At 46.1% G+C, this 21,925-nt stretch overlaps 1 protein-coding gene across 1 annotated transcript; it reads left to right on the top strand.

The window, feature by feature from the left end:
* The first annotated feature begins 8,258 nt into the window (after positions 1 to 8,258).
* plekhm2 (pleckstrin homology domain containing, family M (with RUN domain) member 2) lies at positions 8,259 to 19,147 on the top strand. The gene is made up of 19 exons (XM_068750737.1): positions 8,259 to 8,318; positions 9,360 to 9,466; positions 9,680 to 9,789; positions 9,877 to 9,976; positions 10,146 to 10,233; positions 10,325 to 10,490; positions 11,578 to 11,637; positions 13,002 to 13,284; positions 13,992 to 14,792; positions 14,870 to 14,939; positions 15,246 to 15,336; positions 15,505 to 15,569; positions 16,038 to 16,126; positions 16,356 to 16,488; positions 16,915 to 17,096; positions 17,585 to 17,650; positions 17,831 to 18,170; positions 18,791 to 18,907; positions 19,010 to 19,147. The coding sequence occupies exons 1-19, from the start codon at positions 8,259 to 8,261 to the stop codon at positions 19,145 to 19,147; spliced, it is 3,066 nt and encodes a 1,021-aa protein (XP_068606838.1).
* Positions 19,148 to 21,925: the final 2,778 nt, after the last annotated feature.

Raw genomic sequence — 21,925 nt, forward strand, 5'->3', positions numbered from 1 at the left:
AATAAATTAATAAGTAAATAAATAAATAAAATACACAAGACAACTAAATGATCGATTATCTCACCTCTGAGATGGGAGCCGGGGTGTGATCGGGCTCAACCGGGGTTTGGGCGAGCTCAGCCGGGGTGTGATCGGGCTCAACCGGGGTTTGGGCGAGCTCAGCCGGGATTTGGGCGAGCTCAGCCGGGATATGGGCGAGCTCAGCCGGGATTTGGGCGAGCTCAGCCGGGATATGGGCGAGCTCAGCCGGGATATGGGCGAGCTCAGCCGGGGTGTAATCGGGCTCAGCTGGGATTTGGGCGAGCTGAGCCGGATGCTGCAATAACATAAAGGAATTCATTGCCTTGGTTAAACGATGAACGCAGGAAAATAATGGACCACAACTTAAAAAATCATTTAAAACTGGTCTCACTACAGAAAGACAAACAGTTACATGTTTAAGAAATAAAGTAACTCAAAGTTTGTGAAAGGCTAAAGCAAAATTCTTTATAGATATCATTGTGGAGGCAAAGGGGAATGCAAAAATAATCTGGCAAAATCTGAGTAAATTACTTGGGGCTGCTAGAATGTTTCTGCAATCAATGATTTTCTCACACATTGAATATTGCATTACATGTTGGTCGCTGGCAGGTGTAAATACATGCAAAATCATAGAATCACTATCAAGAATCGTTAAAGGTCTTTGATAGAAAACCAATGTCATTCCATGTTTGCAGATGTAAACTAGCATTTTTGCTAAAATCCGGCATATTACGTCTATTAGATGCGTCTGTAAGATGTTCACTAACGTGCACTGTCCCTATCAAATAAATTAATAAGTGAATAAATAAATAAAAAAGACAAGACAACTAAATGATCGATTATCTCACCTCTGAGATGGGAGCCGGGGTGTGATCGGGCTCAACCGGGATTTGGGCGAGCTCAGCCGGGATTTGGGCGAGCTCAGCCGGGGTGTAATCGGGCTCAGCCGGATGCTGCAATAACATAAAGGAATTCATTGCCTTGGTTAAACGATGAATGCAGGAAAATAATGGACCACAACTTAAAAAATCATTTAAAACTGGTCTCACTACAGAAAGACAAACAGTTACATGTTTAAGAAATAAAGTAACTCAAAGTCTGCGAAAGGCTAAAGCAAAATTCTTTATGGATATCATTGTGGAAGCAAAGGGGAATGCAAAAATAATCTGGCAAAATCTGAATAAATTACTTGGCAAAGACATTAAAGACTCAAACAAATGTATTGATCTTAAAATGAACAATGCAATGGTAAAATAGTCCAACTGTCCTAGCTAATAAGTTTAACTCAGTCAGGGAGAAGACAGAAATGTTTGCACCGTCTATATTCTTACTCCCAGCTAAATTAATAAGTAAATAAATCAATAAAAAACACAAGACAACTAAATGATCGATTATCTCACCTCTGAGATGGGCTCAGCCGCGGGAGAGATCTTGTATTTCTGCCGGTGCAACCGCCGCCGCAACCACTGCAGAAGACCCGGGGATTTCCATCGCTTGGTCACCCGGTTATCTCCAACTACAGAAACAGGATCAGAGTCAATCGTCTGAAATGTTTAAAATACAAAAATGAGCTAATGGTGCAAATTACCGTGTGGATCCGGGCCATCACCCATGGCGTTGAAAATCGCCTGCTGCATTCGGGTTAGGTCCGTACACAAACCTAATCCAAAAAGGATATATCAATATCCAAAAACACTATACCAAGCTCCAAGCACTAAACCAATCTCCAAACACGACACCAAGCTCCACACACCACCAGCAATCATAACGCAATGAGGTTCTGACTGCCTGGGCTGGGCTTTATATAGGCAGGGCCGTTGAACATCAAAGCTCTGAAATTAACCTCCAGCAGACATTGAGATGAAAGCACCATGGCTTTAAAAATGAGCTTTGGTGATTGGTCCATACGTGTCACGTGATAGTTTAGTGCGGAAGTGTTTGTCTTAATGGTAAACGTGTTAACTTTAATGAATAAATAAATAAAAAAATAGCGTCAAAAAGATGTTTTATTTTGAAAAACGACCGGATGTACTCCACCGTAGCATTCGCCTGTGAATTTTTATTATACTTTACGCGGTTACGTTACTAAAAACAGACCGTGAACTAGCGAAAATAAAATAATAATAAAAAAAAAACGTCTTCTGAGAGCTTCTTTGCGAATGGAGGAGGAGCCGACGACCTCCGGGAAAAGAGCCGGACTCAAAACACTGATCAACAGCTGATCAGCTTCGTTAACGAGCAGGGAAGGGTTCGAAACGGCTTCGGCGCATCGAGACCAAGAACCCCGATTAAAAAACAAGAATGTGGAAATCATGACACAAAAAAACGTGAACGCGAACGACAGAAGCAATTATTAGATATTGGTGGTGTAATACTTGTTTAATAGCTATTGCAAGTGCATAATATTGTAGCGTCCGCCGGACGCTGAAACGAGAACCGTTACAATATAAAGTTTGGTAAGATTATATTCCTCCGATCATTGCGTGACAACGCGGTGAATGAAAGAGAGAAGTCACTTCTTAAACACAAAGCTTGGGCCGAGATTTGTTCGGGCTGCACAAACTCTCATGATTCTTATCACAACTAGTTTCTGTCGCATTCAATGCTCTCATCCTTCAAACTCTTTTTCCCACAAGTTATCGCAGTTTTCAGACACTCGTATATAAAATATCAGAATCAGAAACGTTTAAAATGTAAATATGGCAGAATTAGCCAAAGGCTACTTTCCATCTGTCCGTCCCTGGTTATGAACTGATGCTGAACGTTACTCGGATGCTTGACGTGATCAAGATGGGGGGGACGCCATCTTGTAATTTTGCTTACATTATCCAGAAAAAACTTTCATGCAATTATTAAAAAGATCCTTTGATGAAACGTTGTATTACGTTTACCTGAACTCTACATCTTAGTAAATGATCACCTTTACTTTCCTCGGGGAGCAAACGGAGCTGAAATCAAGAACAGCGCTGCTTCCCTCATCTTTATTCATGAAGACGGCTGAGCTTCCTCATGAGCTTCTCTCTTCAGCAACTTTGCTTGTTGCTGGAGCCTGCAGACGCCCGGCGGCAAAAGCCACGATTATTTAAGGAGGCCTTCAGTCGGAGCCGTGACTCAATCGTGAGGCGTTGGGAGCTGCTGAAGCTCGGAGGGGCCAGATCTTCACCAGGTGAAGGTTGGAGGAAGCTCTGAGGGGGCATTTTATAGGCAGTACGGTGGCTCGGCGGGCCCAGATCTCATCGTAGGGCCGAGCGATGCCAGCCTGCCGTTCCCTTGGAGGATTGGATAAAGGCAGAGAACAAATTTCAGCCAAAGAGATTCTTCTTCTTCGATTGGAACCCGCCTGAACGAGAGCATCGTTTGAACCAATAGAAACAATTGATCGCAGAGCAGCAGAAAATATAATAATTTAAATTAGAATCAATCAAAATGACATGACAAAGGAATGATTAATTTATTAAACATGAAAGCTCGTGTCTGCACACTTTTACCTGATTCAGTTCCAACACAGTCTATTATATACATGTGTGTATAAATATATACATGTATATTCATGGGCGTGCTTGCATACAGTCTACGCGCCAGAGTCTGTGACTCCTCGGACCCCCTCCCTCCAGACGGCGGCGTCACGCCCGTCCCGAGCCTGATGGGGAGCAAACACCACCACCCAACCTGCGGAGGGCGCTGCTCTGGTCACTGCGGGTGACCGTCTGCGGAAGACGATGCAGACGACCGTCACCTGAAAAACAGGATTCACATCGAAACACAGTGAAATAACTGCTAACGGCTAAACGCATCACAATGCAGAAGCTCCGCCCTGCTGCCAGGGGACAGGTGTGTGCGTTACCTGGTTGATGCAGGGGACAGGTGTGTGCGTTACCTGGTTGATGCGGGGGACAGGTGTGTGCGTTACCTGGTTGATGCAGGGGACATGTGTGTGCGTTACCTGGTTGATGCAGGGGACAGGTGTGTGCGTTACCTGGTTGATGCAGGGGACAGGTGTGTGCGTTACCTGGTTGATGCAGGGGACAGGTGTGTGCGTTACCTGGTTGATGCGGGGGACAGGTGTGTGCGTTACCTGGTTGATGCGGGGGACAGGTGTGTGCGTTACCTGGTTGATGCAGGGGACAGGTGTGTGCGTTACCTGGTTGATGCGGGGGACAGGTGTGTGCGTTACCTGGTTGATGCAGGGGACATGTGTGTGCGTTACCTGGTTGATGCAGGGGACAGGTGTGTGCGTTACCTGGTTGATGCAGGGGACAGGTGTGTGCGTTACCTGGTTGATGCAGGGGACAGGTGTGTGCGTTACCTGGTTGATGCGGGGGACAGGTGTGTGCGTTACCTGGTTGATGCAGGGGACATGTGTGTGCGTTACCTGGTTGATGCAGGGGACAGGTGTGTGTGCGTTACCTGGTTGATGCAGGGGACAGGTGTGTGCGTTACCTGGTTGATGCAGGGGACAGGTGTGTGCGTTACCTGGTTGATGCAGGGGACATGTGTGTGCGTTACCTGGTTGATGTGGGGGACAGGTGTGTGCGTTACCTGGTTGATGCAGGGGACAGGTGTGTGCGTTACCTGGTTGATGCGGGGGACAGGTGTGTGCGTTACCTGGTTGATGCGGGGGACAGGTGTGTGCGTTACCTGGTTGATGCAGGGGACAGGTGTGTACGTTACCTGGTTGATGCGGGGGACAGGTGTGTGCGTTACCTGGTTGATGCGGGGGACAGGTGTGTGCGTTACCTGGTTGATGCGGGGGACAGGTGTGTGCGTTACCTGGTTGATGCAGGGGACAGGTGTGTGCGTTACCTGGTTGATGCGGGGGACAGGTGTGTGCGTTACCTGGTTGATGCAGGGGACAGGTGTGTGCGGTGTCTGCGTCGCTGTCCTCGCTGGACGAGCGGCTTCTCCTGGTTCCGCTTCGGCTTCCTCTCTGTGAAGACGAGGGAGACGCGACATTAGTCACAGCTGGACCACATACAGGTACCACACAACATAGGACATGCAGGCCCCCCCCCCCCCCCCCCTCAGCGGCCCCCACCCAATCAGGATGCTTTGATTTATTCAATCAGAAGACAAATGAGACAGAATATCCCTGAACCACTGCTGTCTTCTGATTGGTTGGGCACGCCGCATTAGCGATGCTGCAGCTAGCTGCTGAGTGGCTGGGGGGGGGGGGGGGGGGGGGGGGGTTCTAGTGCTGCTATTGCCCCCTGCAGGCAGGAAAACAGAATCTATGACAAACTCACCCGGGGCGCTCCAGACGACTTCAAAGCACGCCACGGCGTTCCTCACCCGCGGTTTCAGTATCCTGAGAGACGAGGGACGAGGGACAAGAGACGAGAGACGAGGGACGAGGGACGAGAGACGAGAGACGAGAGACGAGACGAGGGACGAGAGACGAGAGGAGGGTTCGTTGCTTCAGGACCACGTCTGTGCTGACGGGTCATTTGACACCTGCAGTAACTCCTGAGGACTTTTCTTCTTCTTCTGTTTTTTGTTGTGGTGACCAAAACAAAAGAAATATACTGACAAAAGAAAAAAAAGCACTTTTTTTTTCTCTCCATTTCAAAATTTGTTTCAACATCTATTAAATAGATGTTGGTATAAACTTTTTGTTCAGACCCTCATGTAACTTTAAAGTCCTTTAAGTATTTATAAATACTCGTAGTGCTACATTAACGCGAGCATTCTAGCAAGCCAATATTAGCATTTAGCTAAAATAATTCCTGACGCTCCTCCTCCGGTTCCGCACATATCTTGTGTAAATGAATCCCCAGATAACCTCGGCATTCCTCGGCGTTAATGATAAGGAATTAACGACAGGCAGAAATCATGTTATCATTTTAACAATAGTGGTTATCGCCTGAACGTGATGGAAACACAATGAGTCGTCGTGTTTCTGGAAGTCAAGGGGCAGGACGGCCTGCTGTTTTAGCCGGGTTATAAAGGCGTTATTACATTATAATCTAAAAAGAACCACGGTCAGCGGTGCGCGTGCGCGTCCAGCCCCGCACGCAGAGGTCTTACGTAGACTGCAGTAGCCCCGTGCTGCTTCTTCTTCTACGTTTTCCTTCTCAGTCTTCTTCTACGATGGCGGTAGTCAAAGGGCTCTCCAGCTCATTGCTGCCACCGTCTGGACAGGAGGGTGTATCAGCACGGCTTTGATCCTGATAGACTCGTCTCCATCTATAAATATCTCGTTTATCCTGATTCAGAAACATCTCAGCTCCTCAATAGTTTCAGCGTTTAGAGAGATACTCTGGAGAATCAGGAGAGTGAGGAGGATAAACCAGCGAGGAATCAGAACGGTGGACGACTTTAGATTCAGGACATCGGTGTTCAAACTGGACCCCCATGATGCTTTCCCTACCTGGCAGGTATGTGTGGCAGCTGCACAGCTAGCTGAGGACACCAATCAGTATATTACTGCTGTCCTAACATACCTTGTAGAAACATGTCGAGTTAATCACTGGAATTGTGAGAAAAGCATCGATTCATGTTTTTTTAATGAACTACCAATTCCCCTGGTGAACCGTCCCGCTCGCTACAAGCGAACATCAGCTCAGCTGCGCTCACAACAAGAGAGTGCTTCAGTGAACCGCTCACCCCCCCCCCCCCCCCCCCGCAGCACAACGAGTCATGAACCGGACTCACGTATGAGTCACTGAGTCCGGACTCACTAACCCGCTTTCAGCGGCAGCAGCCACTCGACTCGAGCCTGGGGGGGGCCCTTCCTCACCGGAGCCGAGGGGCTGCTGCCCCGCCCGTTCTGTTTGTCTCATAAGGATCAATAAGAGACTAAAAGTAAAATCGATATTCAGTCAGTGAGTCCACTGATTATTCTGAAGATAAACTTTAGTGTCCGGACTTAACAGAAACTATTTAATGCCGCCTTTTTATTACAGTATATAATTAAAATTAAAAAATATATTTTTGGAATATTGGCGGAAACATAATAAATAAAAATAAAGATGTAAAACTGTTTTATTTAATGCTTTTGCACAAGTGTATTGTATACTATATGTATTTTTAGTCTAATGCTGCACTGTTTGAACACATTTTTTGCTTTTGTATTTATATTTAATTTATGCAGAGAACAAAAAAGAAATATGTTTTTTCCCTTTCAGAACTCCTGATCTTTCCCTCTTTTCCCTCAATGACATTTATTATTTCCCTGTTTCAATCAGCCATTTTAGCAGCATAAATTGGTAGCAGGTGAAACTTGTATTCACAGTATATTTCTATGTACCTTCTGGGTAACTGACTCAGTGACTCAAATGACTCAAATGAATCGATTCACTTTAGTGAGTGATTCATTCAAACCCGATTCAGTAAAAAGAATCATAGTTCCCATCACTATTTCAGTTCGCGCTTCGCGAATGTTAAATTTTGAATCGTACTACGGTGAAGACATGTCCGGCTTAACCCTTCTTCTGATTGGTTAGTACCTATTTCCGTCGTAAGTGGCATTGGCTAGATTTAGACACATGGGAGCATATGCCCCTCCCACCTCGCCAATCAGAGGACGAGGTGGGAGGGGCATGGGTTTGCCATAGTGGGATATCGTCAATTGTGTCAAACGTCAGTATTTTTTGTAAGTTTCCGTGCCATACGTTTAAAAATTGTGAGACGTTCGGACATATTGTCAGAGTTTAAGGGGAAATCACGTGTTTTTTTTAATGCCTCGCCTTCCACGCAGAATGAGGCTCGTATCAGCGCAGCGCACATCGAAGCTCCGACCCTATGCTGCGTTCAAGACATCAAAAGTGTTCACGATCGCAGCGGGTTATGAAGTGGGAATCTCCGACTTAATGGTAAATATCCACATTAAAAGACAGGTGAAATTTAAAAGTTTTAATAAGTCCAAGTCGGTAATCAGTATTAGAAAGAGTATCATAAATAGAATTGTCATCTGGAACTTCCTAACCACCGCGAACCGGAGTTTGGTGTTGCAAAACAAAAAGTAGTGGCTAACGTCGCGGCTAAAGCGAAGCTAAGCAAGCATTTCTGGTCTTTGTAGGCAGAAAGTAACTTTCCCGTGGTCTTAACCCGGTGGCCGGAAAGCTGTCAGATGTAACTCTACGACTGTCAGCCAAAGCTGTGTCGTTTCTGTGTCCGTTTCGGTGAGGGGGTCATGAAGGCTCTCTAAAGCGGGCGGGCGGGCGCTAGCTTTAGCCAAAACAAGACGTCTGCTCCCGAGGGGTCAGCTGACTCTGCTGCGAGCTGCCGACAGACCCGGGATGGATCAGCTGGAGGTAAAAGATCGCATCTTGGAAAACATCTCCCAGTCTGTCAAAAAGGTAAGCGCTGCCCGTTTGCTCGGCAGACTTTAGCATACTGGCACGAATTAAATGTTTCACACGCTTTTTTGGTCGCTAACGCTACGTCTGCTTTCATCTGCCGAAGATGGCAACTTCCAAGCCCGCTGTGCTCGCAGGGCCTTTCCCCTACTGGTGTTCCAGACATTATTGTGTTGTGAGGAGGTTGTTGGTTCTCGTTCACACCGCGATCTGCAGTAGTGACACAAAAGCTTGCTCACTGCAACCAATTTCACGTTTCAGGTCCACTTAATGCTTAATGTGATGAAGATATCTTCCTCACAACCCGTCAGACAACAATGACCTCCTCTTCCTCCTCCTCCTCTCTGCAGACTTTTGCTTTCAATAGTCTTAAATTTTCCATTTTTTCTCTCTGGCTCAGTTTTATCTCATTGTAGATTCATCTGTGCCTTAATCGGATTATAGCGCTAACTATCCCAATCAGCATGAATCCACATCTGTTTACATTGTAAACAGTTTACCTCTTTGTTTGGCCTCAAACTTCCAAGTCTGTTTTCACCCTTGCCAAATATGATATTTGAAGAGATATAATTTAGCTGAATTTAAATGTTTACCGTTATCAGGCTGCTAAATTATTGGACCAAAATATGTATTGTGGAGAATGACAAATTAGAATTGTTCATTTTAATGTCCACCTATACTTGGGGATAGCTATTTATTTGTGAAGGTGGGTCCCCAGACATTTTTGATCAATCTGGGCCTTAAGGGGGAAAAGGCCTTCCATTAACCGACGACTAACCTTGTTGAACATGTTGAATCGGTGCCTGATGGGATCCGAATGCGTTTAAGTTTATAACCAAAGATCAACAGCGTTAAATTGTATCTCAAATTCATCTTGTGTTTCCAAATAGTAATCTATTTGTCACAATCTGTTGGCTTGTTTTTCCGCCTATAAATATCTGCCCCCCCCTGCCTCAGACAAAAATGGGTCTCATGACTTCCAATACAGCTAAAGATAAATGCTAGAATCTGTATAACAGTGGAAAAACAATGCCTCTAAAGTTGCAGAGTTATTTTGCCACCTGCGAAGACGAGACTCCGGCTATCCGGAATCACGACCGGGTCCTGCAGCGGCTCTGTGAGCATCTCGACCACGCTCTGCTGTACGGGTAAGAGGCTTGAGCATGCGGCCCACTGGAAACGTGTCCATTGCAAACACTCATCTGATTTGTGCTAATTTGTCATGCACAAATTCTTCTTACAAATCCTGTTCTTAAGTGGTCAAAATGCTCATGTTTAGAATCCCTGTGTGTGTGTGTGTGAGTGTGTTAGGAGCTTTCATAAGCTGTACATAACCATGTTGGCCGTTCTGGTCCTTTCAGGCTGCAGGACATCTCCTCAGGCTACTGGGTCCTGGTCCTTCATTTTACCAGGAGAGAGGCCGTGCATCAGATAGAGGAGCTTCAGCACATAGCAACCAACCTCGGCCGCAGTAAGACGCCTCTGTCAGACGGTCAGACACGCCCGTGCATGCGGTTCGACCTTGGAGGATAAAAACAGGACTGTGCTTTCTGTGCAGGTCGTGCATGGTTGTACCTGGCATTGAGTGAGAGCTCCTTAGAGAGTTATCTGCGCCTCTTTCAGGAGAACCAAGCGTTGCTTCAGAAGTATTACTTCAAGTAAGCCACGTGATCTGTCGGTTTTCATAAATTAACGGTAGAGCGATCGATAGGTGAATAATCAGATATTTTTGTTGATCCTGGGGGTAAGCTTGGGGACTATGTAACGCGTATAGAGGATGTTGCTGTTGTCGTTCAGTGAATCGCAGCTCAGTTTCGTCTCTTTTAGGAACGCTCTTGTCTGTAGCCATGACCACCTCGCCCTTTTCCTCACCCTGGTGTCTGGCCTGGAGTTCATTTGCTTTGACCTGGAGTTGGTCAGCACGTATTTTACCACATAAAAAAAATCCCTCTTTTAATTATGAGCGGCATGACTTTTAACATTTCTGTTGGGTCGTCCTAATTCAGGATGTGCCCTATCTGGATGTGGCCCCCTACATGCCAGAATACTACAAACCCCATAACCTGCTGGATTTTGAGGAAAGGCTTCCCAGCTCTGACAGCTTGTCCCTGCACTCCTTCACCTCCACCAACCTGGAGTGGGATGACTCCGCCATAGCCCCCTCCAGTGAAGGTAAAGTGCATGGATATCCGGATCCAGATCCAATTCCTTTCATCTTGTCCATGTTAATATTTACCTAAAGGTTAATTATATGAGACCGTGACGACTCCTTATAGTCAAAGTCCCGATTCAGCTCTGTGGTCCTGCTGCCAAGCGTAAGTTATTGATGTGATCAAAGTCAGGCCATGACGAGCGATTAGCCGAGCTGTATCGCTCTGTTCTTCTGAGATACTCATCAGTTGAGTGGAGTTGTTTGCACAGCAATGCTTCTGCTGAGGCTTTGAAAAGAAGCAAGTTTAATAAAAGACCCACAAAAAAGAGCGCGGCCATTAGAGGAGTGTCGTGTAACCCCAGCCCGACACTCCAACTCCAGCGAGCTAAGGCGGACATAACGCCTCGGAATTCGTAGAAAAAGGCATCTAATTTTTATCAACTTTTTTTTTTTCTTTATTCTGCAGCATTACATTAAAGAATGTCATAATAACGCTGAATACAGGACTTGGTATGGACTCTGCCTCTGTGCGATCCTTTGCATCACTTTATAACCAGTAACTGTCTCATTTTAGACAGACGAACCAGATTTGACAGCCCATGTGGGTCCTCAGAATGCATCCTGGTTGTCATAGCGATGTTTCTCTTTGAATTGTAATGAGCCAGTCAGTCAGCGCTTTGTTCTCAGGTCTCTGTGCTGCTGTGAGTCGGAAGTGCATCTAATTGTGATTTTTATTATTATCGTTATCGCTACTTTGGCAGCTGTTATTTCTGTGTTTAGGATGCTCATTCATAGGCTTTGGCACAAATCCGCGCAGTCATGTCGGGCTAATGGCGTGCTGATGCATGCTGTATTGATCCTTTCCACTCCGGTGACTCCTGCAGACTAAAAGTGCATTAGATCAAATGGATTGCTCGGCGTTCAGCGGTTCATGGTTACAGAACACTGTCTGTCCTCAACCCTTATAGCTCCACAAAGTAGTGAGTCAGTTTCCCATTGTTTCTGTTCTCTTCTGTTATATCCATCACATGTTATTTTTCTGTCGTTCTCCAGCTTCTCTCTCTCTACTCCACCTCTAATTTTGGATGTTATCCCTCCTTTTTTTAGATTATGATTTTGGTGACATCTTCCCCGTGCTGCTGTCATTCCCAAGTGCAGACTGGGAAGGTGGGACATTGGTCAACCCCCCCCCCCCCCCCCATTATTGCTTTTCCATGCCTCCCTCTGTCCCTGCATTCTATGCTCCCTCCCTTTTATGTGGCATGGTCATCCAACAGTTTGTGCTTAATGCGTGCTGGGTGCTCTGCTGAAGTTCAGCATGCTCAGGTTTGGATCTTAATCTGTGTGGCACATGACAAGTTTTCTTTCACCGCATATTAGTGTTTTCCTCCAGTATAATGTTGCCGTGCACTGAAATGCTGGCGCCCATTCACTGTTAACTGGTACGTTTACCCAGATTTTGCTCAGGTAAAGGCACATCATCCATCCGAATTAAAAAAAAAAGCCTCTGCAAGTAGTTGCTTCACTGCATAATGGTGTCGATGTCGAAGCTGTCAGTTCTCAACTCCAGTGTGCTTTTCAGATGACGCCTCGGCTTGCTTTGCATTCGTTCACGCGTCGCAGTAGAATTTGTAGCGATGTTTTGATTTTACTCACACAGTTCAGTGCCGACCCTGCTGCACACACATTTTTGGCTAAGCTTTATCTTGATGCTGATTCTTGGGTTTTAGTCGTTGGTCATATGTTCTGCACGTGTGTGCCCCCCCCCCCCCTCCTCTGGGCAATGATCCTATTCTTAACTACAACTGTAAGAGGAATGCAGGCTAATGCTACTTATGCTCACCCTGTCCAATCTGTCTCCATTACATGTTGTCATGTTTGTCTGGTGTGTTCTTCGTTGTGTCCTGTGTGGCACGGGCCTGGGTTCAGCTCAGCTTTACTGTAAGGGCACACTGCATCGTGTTTACTGCAACATGTGTTTACAGTAAGCTGCTGTGTTGCACACGTATTTCATACTTATTTCGTGATCTTAAATTTAAATTTGCTGAATATATCACAATCTGTCCAATCTTGAAGACTTGCAATGCATAGAAATGAATCAAAGACACCGGTGAAATGTTTCAGTGTAATGTTCTGTAGCTGTAGATGTAACCCTCGAGTGAAAGCCTGTGCCACTGCAAAGACAGCTGCTGCCCGTGGAAACAGTGTGTTTCGTGTCTCTCTGCGCCTGCCAGCGAACCGCAAACAGCATTGCAACCCCTCGCATTTATTTGTGACAAAGAAATACATGCAGTTTTTGTGAAATTGTCTCGTTGGTCATCATTCTGGAGTGTTTTATACAACAAAAAAAGGAATGCATGATAATTGAAATAGTCGAGCATACGGTCTGTGGTTAAGCTAATTCTTGTGTGTGTCATTGAGTTCACCCAACGAGACTTCCAAAGATTCCATGTATTTCTTGCATGAAACTAAGTGAGAACGAGAGACTCGTCCTCACGATATGAACACTCATCGTTTGGTCTTCATGTCAGAAGGTGACCTGACCGACCAGGCCAGCTGCCCTCACTCCAGTGGCTCGGATCCTCGGACGGTCATTAGCGACACAGTGGTCCTTTCTGCCGGCCCCATCAAAGTGAAGGTTGCAGCTCATCTTCCACCGCACAGCCCCGTGCTCAGACACAACCCCTTCAATGAGGACTCGGACACCACCAACACCTCAGCAGACGTCACGCCGGTTCACGTAGCCATGTTTCACAATGCTACCCCCACGGGAGGGGACCCAGAGAATGCCAGCAATGAACTGGAAGTCATCAGGTGCCGTAGCTTTCCTTTCTGGCTTGCATTCTCATTCACATCTGTTGGCGAGATGCTATTCAATTCAGTTTTATTTATATAGCGCCAGATCTTAACAAAAAAGTACCGCAAGGTAATTTCCAGGTAGAACAGGAGAAAGGCCTGCTCTTATAGAATCCAGCTCGCTCAAGCACTTTGGCGATGACATGTATTTATAGAATGTGAATTAACGGAGAGAGGAGCTCAGTGCTTTATTTTTGCATTATTGCGAAGGTGAAAGAACAAGCTTGAAATGTTATTTTAGGTGAGAATTAAAGGACAGGTCCTGATCAAAGTTTACCCCGAGGTTCTTGGTGGTGATGACGGAATAGACGGTGCCATCTAGGTCAGCTACATCACTAGAACTAGAGATGTTTTGGTCCAAGAACAATTACTTCAGTTGTATTTAGATTGATCATCCAGAATTTAATGTCCTGAAGGTGAATAAATTAGATCCAATCAGTGAACCCTGCAGAATCCGTATCTAACTTTTCATTAGTGCTGCCTCGACATGGTGAACTCTGAAAACCTCAAATAAGTTATTGTTTTGTAAAAACTCAACGAGCTAACTGGCGACATGTTAGACCAGTGATTAAAGGTTGGACTTGGGCCTCTGGTTAGCTAACATGTCAGGATTCAATGATTATCCACTGATTAACCACAGCTAACTAACTACGCTGCTCCTCCAGGATGGCCAGACGAAAAAAGGCTGCAAAGAAGCGGCGAGGAAAGGGCTCCACAGATTCCAGCAGCAGCATCCACAACTCTGTCTCCTCCGAGCACACGGAAGTGGACACCAGCCTCGTGGAAGTGGATTCTGTAAATGACTCTGTAATTGAGCTCGATGCTGAGACACGGGTGAGGAGAAGCAGAGTGGGAGCAGAAGTTGTAAACAAAGAGGGTGAGGATGGAGCAGAAGGCCTCCTGCGTCTCCCACAGATGGCAGACACCTCCATGGGCACAGTGGGCCAACCCCTCCGTGATGTCATGGACCGGCTCAACGGACCTCTGGACAAACAAGAAGCCTGGGAACGCCAAGAGGAAGCTGCAGAGGAAAACAATGCAGACGGTGGGCAGAATTCTGAGGCACCGGCCCAGCAGCCCTTTCGAGAGGACTCTGGGGGCGAGCCACCCGATCGAGCCCCAGGAGGAATGTCTTTCTCCCCACAGGCTGCAAGTCCCGGTTTCTTGCAGGCCTCCCCTGCGACTACGGACTTATGCTGCTTTGCCTCCTTCAGTCCAGACTCGGCTCCCTCAGGTGGTGGCCACAATGACGCTACAGAGCATGGCCAGTCGCAGACTCTTTCAGGTGGCCTTGAAGGTGAAGGAGAAGCAGAAACAGCAGCAGGACTCAAGTCGGACATGAAGACCATAGAGGAAGACACAGGCGAAGGACAGGAAACGGACAAGAATGGATTTGCTGAAGAAGCGGTAGAACTGAAAGAAGATCATCTCAATCCTTCTGAAAGTTCTCATCCCGCAGAGTTTAAGTAGGTTCTTCTAAATTGTTGGTTGTTTTCATGACATTTGAACTGTGTCTAATGATCTTTCATTATTCATGTTTCAGGGTGGACAACAATCACTTGCTGCTTCTGATGATTCACGTTTTCAGAGAGAACGAGGAGCAGCTCCTCAAGGTGACAGACGGGCATCCGCACTGAGCCCCTTTAGCGTGACGCCGTTAGTGTGTTTCTCATTCACACATTTCGCTGCTTGCGACATGCTTGTTTACATTTTCCAAACGATTATATATAAAGTGAATAAAAAATTGTGTTCACTTCATATGTTAAACAATATAAAGTGAATTGGGGGGGGGGGGGGGGGGGGTGTCTGTTGATTTGTGCTGCTGTCTGTTGCCGGAAATCGTATCTCGTCTAGAACAGTTTGAGACGGATGTCTTTGGAGGTTGCGAACACTTGACAGAATATATATTCTGCCCTCAGATGTTGAGAATGAGTACAGGCCACATGGAGGGAGACCTGCAGCCCCTCTACCTGCTGTTGACTGACTGCTACATCTACCTGCTGAGGAAGGGTAAGTGGCAAATTGGTTCAAAGGAGCGAAACAGTTGAGCGCGAAAATACTGTTGCCGTTGGGTTTCTCTCCCTTTAAGAGCCACGGTGTTCCAGAAAGCGTTATTTTTGCGGCAGATAATCCTGAGCTCATTGAATGTTTTGGTTGCGCTTGCCTTTTGCTCCTAAGGTGCAGCGGAGAAGCCTTACACAGTAGAAGATGCCGTCTCTTACAACGAGCTGGACTACGTTTCAGTGAGTGTTGGCTGCTGTGATTTTACATTCGTGTGTTGTCATGATGATGATGAATATATTTATTAGATAGAATGTTAGAGTACAAGTACAGTCAGACAGTAGCATGTATTACAGTACAAGTACAGTCAAACATCCTGTCTAAGAGGAGCATTTCAAAAAGGCCCTTGCGGTCTTGTTTCCGTTGAAAGTCCTTCGTACGTAATTCATCGACATTTAACAATACAAATAAAATGAATTACTCAATTGATGCAGAGTAACAATAAATTAAAAAGACACATAATATATGAAACATAGGTGGAGACAAAAAGGTCACAAAACATCTGCATCACGAGGTAAAAGTGTTCTTGTGTTGTCTCGCATCACGGTGGAATCCACCCAGCGTGATCTGTGTAGTATGTAGCGCTAATAAGGACATTTATGTACATGTAGGACGCTAAGAGCTGTATTGATGGCGCTGTCTCCCTTTAGGTGGGCCTCGACCAACAGACAGTGACTTTGGTTTGCACCAACAGGAGAAGGAAGTTCCTGTTGGACACGGCTGATGCTTCTCTGACTTTGTGAGTGTGAACTCGCCTTTCTTTGTCATCTTTGTCATCTTGGCTTTATTATCTGTACAAACACTGCTGCAGCCGTTTCTGTGTTCGTGTGCGAAGACCCAGCAGCTCCGTGCAGGGTGTGTTCTCCTTTGCGTGGAATATTTACTTGGAGTCACACATAACAGACACAGGATTTTTTTTTTCCCCATCCTCTAATTGTTTTCTTTAATCTGTCCTCCTTCACTTGCAGCTGGTTCTTGTCTGTCATCAAATCAGCCACGGTGAAAGGTTGTCTTGAACCTCCTTACCCTTCCGTCCTCACCGACGCCACGATGGAGAGAGTAGCTCTCACAAAGTTCGTCTCCCAGGAGTCTCGCTGCGAGGTAAACTTCACGTATACTACAGCAGGTCTGCCAAATAAGGGACTAATCTAAAGGACTAAACCAGGACTTTAGACGGCTTTGTTTTACCAGTTCAGGTTATTCGAACATTGTGCAAACTCCAACTCAGTTAAACTCATTACGACTGAATGGAATTGATTATATCACTGCAAACACAAAGGCTTAATCGTAATCTAGCATCTCTGTGACTGGAAATCAGGACGAGTAGACACGTCAGCTAGCTTAGCTGTGTTTGCAGCTTTGTCCCAGGTGCTGCGACATTCCGACTCGGCATTGCTTTATGGTCATGAATATGAGTGATCTGTAACTCTTAATTGTTAAACGTGAAGTCTCTTTTCACGTCTCTCCTGCTTTGTGGTTGATGGTCATTGCAGTGCTGAGATACTGCTTGCCTGTTTATTATTCCAGGTGTCTGAAGTGTCCATCCAACTGTATTCACTGGTCCACTGGGAGGATCCTCAGGACGTGACCCAGGGGGGGTCGCCGAGCTCTGCAGCAGCTTCCGGCAGCAAGGCGGGGCCTCTGCAGTACCGATCTGGGACCACCTACCTGGGTAAAGAGCTGTGGAGGAGTTGCTACCTCATCCTCAGGTACGTGCAGAGTGAACAGTCGGACGTTAGCACTACATCTCTGGCGTTAAGTAATGTTATTCTGTTACACAAAATAAAGCCTAGTCTCTGGTTGGTCCACTGGTTTATGTGTTTATTTGAGCTTCCTGGAGATGCGTTACAAAGCCGGATTTTCTGCCTGTGGTGGGATAATCAGTGACTGGACCAACAAATGTGTGCCCACATAGGCCCCATCACGGATAAAAACGTGCTGTAAAGCATTGTCATAATCACAATATACTGCATGTAATAAATGTTATATTAGCTGCAGGTAGAATTAGCATTATTCATCCTTAGTTCAGCTTTAATTTTTTATTACGTCACATTTATGTTCGGCTCTTGTTTTCTTCTGCATATAATTAATTGTAAAACATTTAGAATTGCTTTTCAAGTTTGGAAGGTGCGGAATAATTAAAGTTTACGATTGTTAAAGGCAATTATTACTAATATTTGTCCCTTTTTTCTTGCAGCAGTGGTATTCTCTACCTGTATGCAGAGAAAACTGATGCGACCCCTCTGCTCTCAGTCACTATGGGGTGAGTCTCCGCCGGCTGAAATCGATTTGTCCCATAAAGACATAACAGTGAGCCAAAACGTAACGTAAAAACAACAGGAACCTGAAACCGAATTAGCTGAATGCGATTTAAGCTTCATTTATTTCACCATTTGCACTTGATTTTTAACTTCTTTTTTCCCCCAACCTGCCTTCCCATCAGAGGAGAACACTGTGGAGGCTGCCGTCGCTCCAACAGCACGGAGCATCCTCACGCCTTCCAGGTCATCCTGCCGGAGCGAGCGCCTCTGGAGCTCAGCGCCGACAACGAGCAGGACATGGCTGATTGGATGCAGCTCCTCTGTCAGTCCGTCTCCAAAGGCGTCATCCCCCAGGGGGTGGCCCCCACTCCGTGCATCCCATGCTGCCTGGTGGTAACACACGGCAAGCTGCTAACCTGCCACCAGGACTGTCAGACCAGCTTCTTCCGCCTACTGGGCAGCGTCAATATTTGTGATGTCATTGCTGTGAGCGTGGAGGCCAACAAGGAGTACTGTGTCATCGTGAGTGAGAATCTGTCTCACCCCTGTCTCTCTCTCTCTCTCTCTCTCTCTCTCTCTCTGTGTCTTTTCTTTATTTATCTCTGGAACTATCTTGCACAAACACATCGAGCCAGAGAAGATCCGTTTTATGCTACTAAAGAGGTAAACGGTGACTGAGACCTTTCTACGGCCGCCGTGTTGCTTTTGTGACAGAAAGATCTGTCGGCCTTAAACCGCTTTGACTCCAGTTTGCTCCAACATGCAGGTGTTGTTCATCCACAGCAACAGCTTGTTTACATGTCGCATGTTTTTGTTAGTTCTAGTGACTTGGAACAAATGCAGAGAGATCGCAGTTGAAATGCTTCTTCTGTTGCCGACCACGACGGAAGTGTAAAGTGAGACGTTCGTCTGCTAACTGCAGCTAGATTGGATAACATTTTATTTCGGGGCTTCCTTTTGAAGCCGTATGAAAATACAGGGAAAGCGCATTAGTTGACGGGTATGAACTCCCCTCGTCAGGCAGTCTCGGACTGAGGTGCATATTTACCTCCACACCACTCCCGATGCTCCATACGTGCAGCTCTGTATGCTGGAATCCTTCTCTACTGCTCTAAGACTTTTACCACTTTGTCCCTCTGTAGGAGTTTGTAGCTGATAAAGCCCAGTTCCTGCCGCCTTGGGTTTTGTACTTCAGCTGCTGTGCGGAGAGAAATCGACTGCTTGGGGCATTAGGTCTCACGTGGAAGCTGATTTTCCAGGTGTGAAGATGATCAGTGGTGTAGGGTCATATATTCAGGCTCTTCAATCTGCTGGCGGGCTGTTATCCTGCGCTCCTTGATGGTTGTGGTCTCGGTTCCCAGGTGGACCTTCCCCACAGAGACGTGCTGGATCCGTTGCTGCAGAAGCGCTGTGGTGAGGCGCTGTCCCTGATGAACGGTGCCTGGCAGAGGGCCGACAGTCTGGCTCGAGGCAGAGCCCGGCGGGAACCCTGGTGCTGATGGACGCGCAAAGACGCGCACGCTCACCCGTCGACGGTTAGCCGCAGAGGCTGACGGGCAAAGCGCCCGATACGGTAGATGGATGGACTGAAACTGATACGTGGTCCACTGGTGAACGGTTTCAATCCCAGGGGCATTTTTGCAGACGTTCCAGAGCGACGTAGCGCGAAGGTAATCCGGCTTTATGAGCAAACCTGTGACGGAACGCTACATTTGATCCCAGTGATCACATTTATAGCCATTTTCTTATCAATTCTAAAACGCAGCAATGCAAAAAGAAACGTGTTGATGTTGAACATGTGTCTGGCGCCACGCACGCGTCAACCTGCTCAGACTACAAATCCGTAAAAAGAAAAGCATATTTTAAAAGTTTGAATGAACCTCAACACGACAGCAACATTCAGACCGTTGTAGCCATCAGGCCAGCTCGGATTATTTATTCCAGACTTTAATCATCTGTTCTTTGTTCTTTTGATATCCGGCGCATGTCCTGTGTTTCCTGTTGACTTTCTGTAGAGACACTTTATTGGTTGACATGTATTACATGGGGGGGACACATGTGCTGTTACTGGATGATGATGGAGGACAAATGTTCAACCTCCAAACGGTCTCACGGGCAGACATTGGTTAAAACGTCTATCCTGCTGAGCTGCGCTTTAGTGGACGGCTTTCTTCAGAGCAGAATCCACCTCTAAATAATCACCGGTCAGCAGACGTCGCCTTCTGGAGTGGAAGACGTAGGCTTGAGGATGAGAAGGACACACCCCGAGGACACGGGAGTCGGGATGAAGACAGCTGTGCTGCACAATGAGATGAGAGCATTATGATCACCGTCGGGCGACTGTTGAAGGAAGCCAAATTCTGTTTTCCTTGTTTTGCACAGAAAATCAACGAGTAATGCGCTGCTCATTTCATGACGGTAAAAACTAAGCTATGAGCTTTCTAGATGTGGGACTGTAGTGTGTGTGTGTGTGTGTTTTTTTTATGGTACCATTTAAACTGGATTTGTGTTCATTTAACGTGCTGCGTTAGTGCCATTATGAAAAACGCGGGAGCAATTGTTACCGGTTGACTCGTTGGGTTGTGACTCTTGTTCGGCCTCTGCTTTTGGCTCGGGGTATTCACGCTGCATCCTGCTCTGTACAGCCACGAACAAGGAGCACCGTTCTCTGCGTTAGCCATTGTTTCGCTGTGTAATCTTGAATGGCCTTTAACTTGGAGCAGGTGGAGCATCTGTTGCCAGCGTTGATAGCCTGAGTCTAACGATGAAGCTGAACTCCAGGGATTAAAGAATGAAGCTCCTTTTCCTTTAATTCCTTGACATACAGTGTTGCAGTTTGTCCTGAACGTGACGATGTCGCCTTTTTGACAACTGTGGCGTTCCGGAACAAACGGCCAATTCGTTTAAACCTACATGGAACACATTCCTTGTATTTGCCTTACTCCGATCAATTTGGGTTCCTGCTTCAGAACGTTTAAAACAACCTTCCGGTTCCCTTTGGTGGACAAGTCAAGTTTTTGTTTATAGGACTGGACATTAAAATGCATTTCTTTCCATTGGAGACATAAATGCTGTTCGTGTTCAGTGAACGCTTGCCTGTTAAAGGAGCACTATTTGGCCAATCGACGAGTTGGGATATATCTGCAGAAGTCATGCTAACAGCTAGCCCTTAGCTGTGCTGTGTGGCATCTCTTTGTGACCTTTAGACCTTGAATTAGCAGCTGAGAGATGATGCAACTTCAACTTCTCCCTACAGATCTTTTACCAAAATGGGCGATCTGAATTTCCTAACAAACTCGTACTGAATCTGATTTATTTGGACACGGAAATAGCAAACTTGAAACACCTGGAAACATTCTTGCTTTGTTTTTCCACTTAATTTTTCAGGGACACGAAGCTCCTTCAGCTGTGCGTGCTGCTGTGTCCCACTGCTGATCCCTGACCATAGTTACTGGTCGCTATGGTTACATATGGCCAAACTCTTTGACCCTGATGTAGTTTTAGCGTGCCTCGTGTACGGAGGCTCCGCCCCTCATCAGTGTCATTATGTGCCCCATCAACTTAAGAAATTCCCCTAAAAATTGACAAATGTTAGCAGATAAAAATTAGGTTAAACTTGTGATTATATATTGTAGTAAGGTTTTTGAAAAATAATGTTTGTAAAGTTCCATGATTGAATTGGCCCCAGGCTCCGCATTAACCAGCCATTTTTAGGGATGTTTTTTTTCTTCTTCTGTGAATCAATGTCCAGCTCATCTTCTGCCCTTTTTCAAAGTAATCCAGAAAAGGTGCATGACATCCGGAACCTAGACTCGCCGCGTGTTCGTGTGGTTTCTAATTCATTTTGCAGCCGCTTTCTCGTCTAATCTTTTTTTTTAGGTTACTCCCAAGTGTCTGCATTCTGAAGCGCACACAGACGAGGCAGCAAAGTAACATTAAATGCTGAAAGGCCTTAACGTGGATGTCCTCTTAATAATATATAGTTATAAAATAGCTCTGGTTGACCATGTAGTTGGAATTCTCTGCTCAAGTGGATCACTGAAAGGCGTTTCGGCCGGGGAGAGTGAACTTACAGTTGTTGGACTTACTTGAAATGTTTGTTGGCTTGACTGTGTCGACTTGTGGCCTTAGAGTAAAGAAAACATTTGTCTTTATGAGCAGTGTTTTAAATGTAAGATATTGGTGGCCAATGATGGGCGAGATCCTCAATGATGCAGATGTGAAAATGCACTGTGTGCGTTTCTTTTTTTGTCATCGAGTACTTGCATGTAATATTT

The sequence above is a fragment of the Brachionichthys hirsutus genome, chromosome 2 (assembly GCF_040956055.1).
Source record: "Brachionichthys hirsutus isolate HB-005 chromosome 2, CSIRO-AGI_Bhir_v1, whole genome shotgun sequence".
Lineage (NCBI taxonomy): Eukaryota > Metazoa > Chordata > Actinopteri > Lophiiformes > Brachionichthyidae > Brachionichthys > Brachionichthys hirsutus.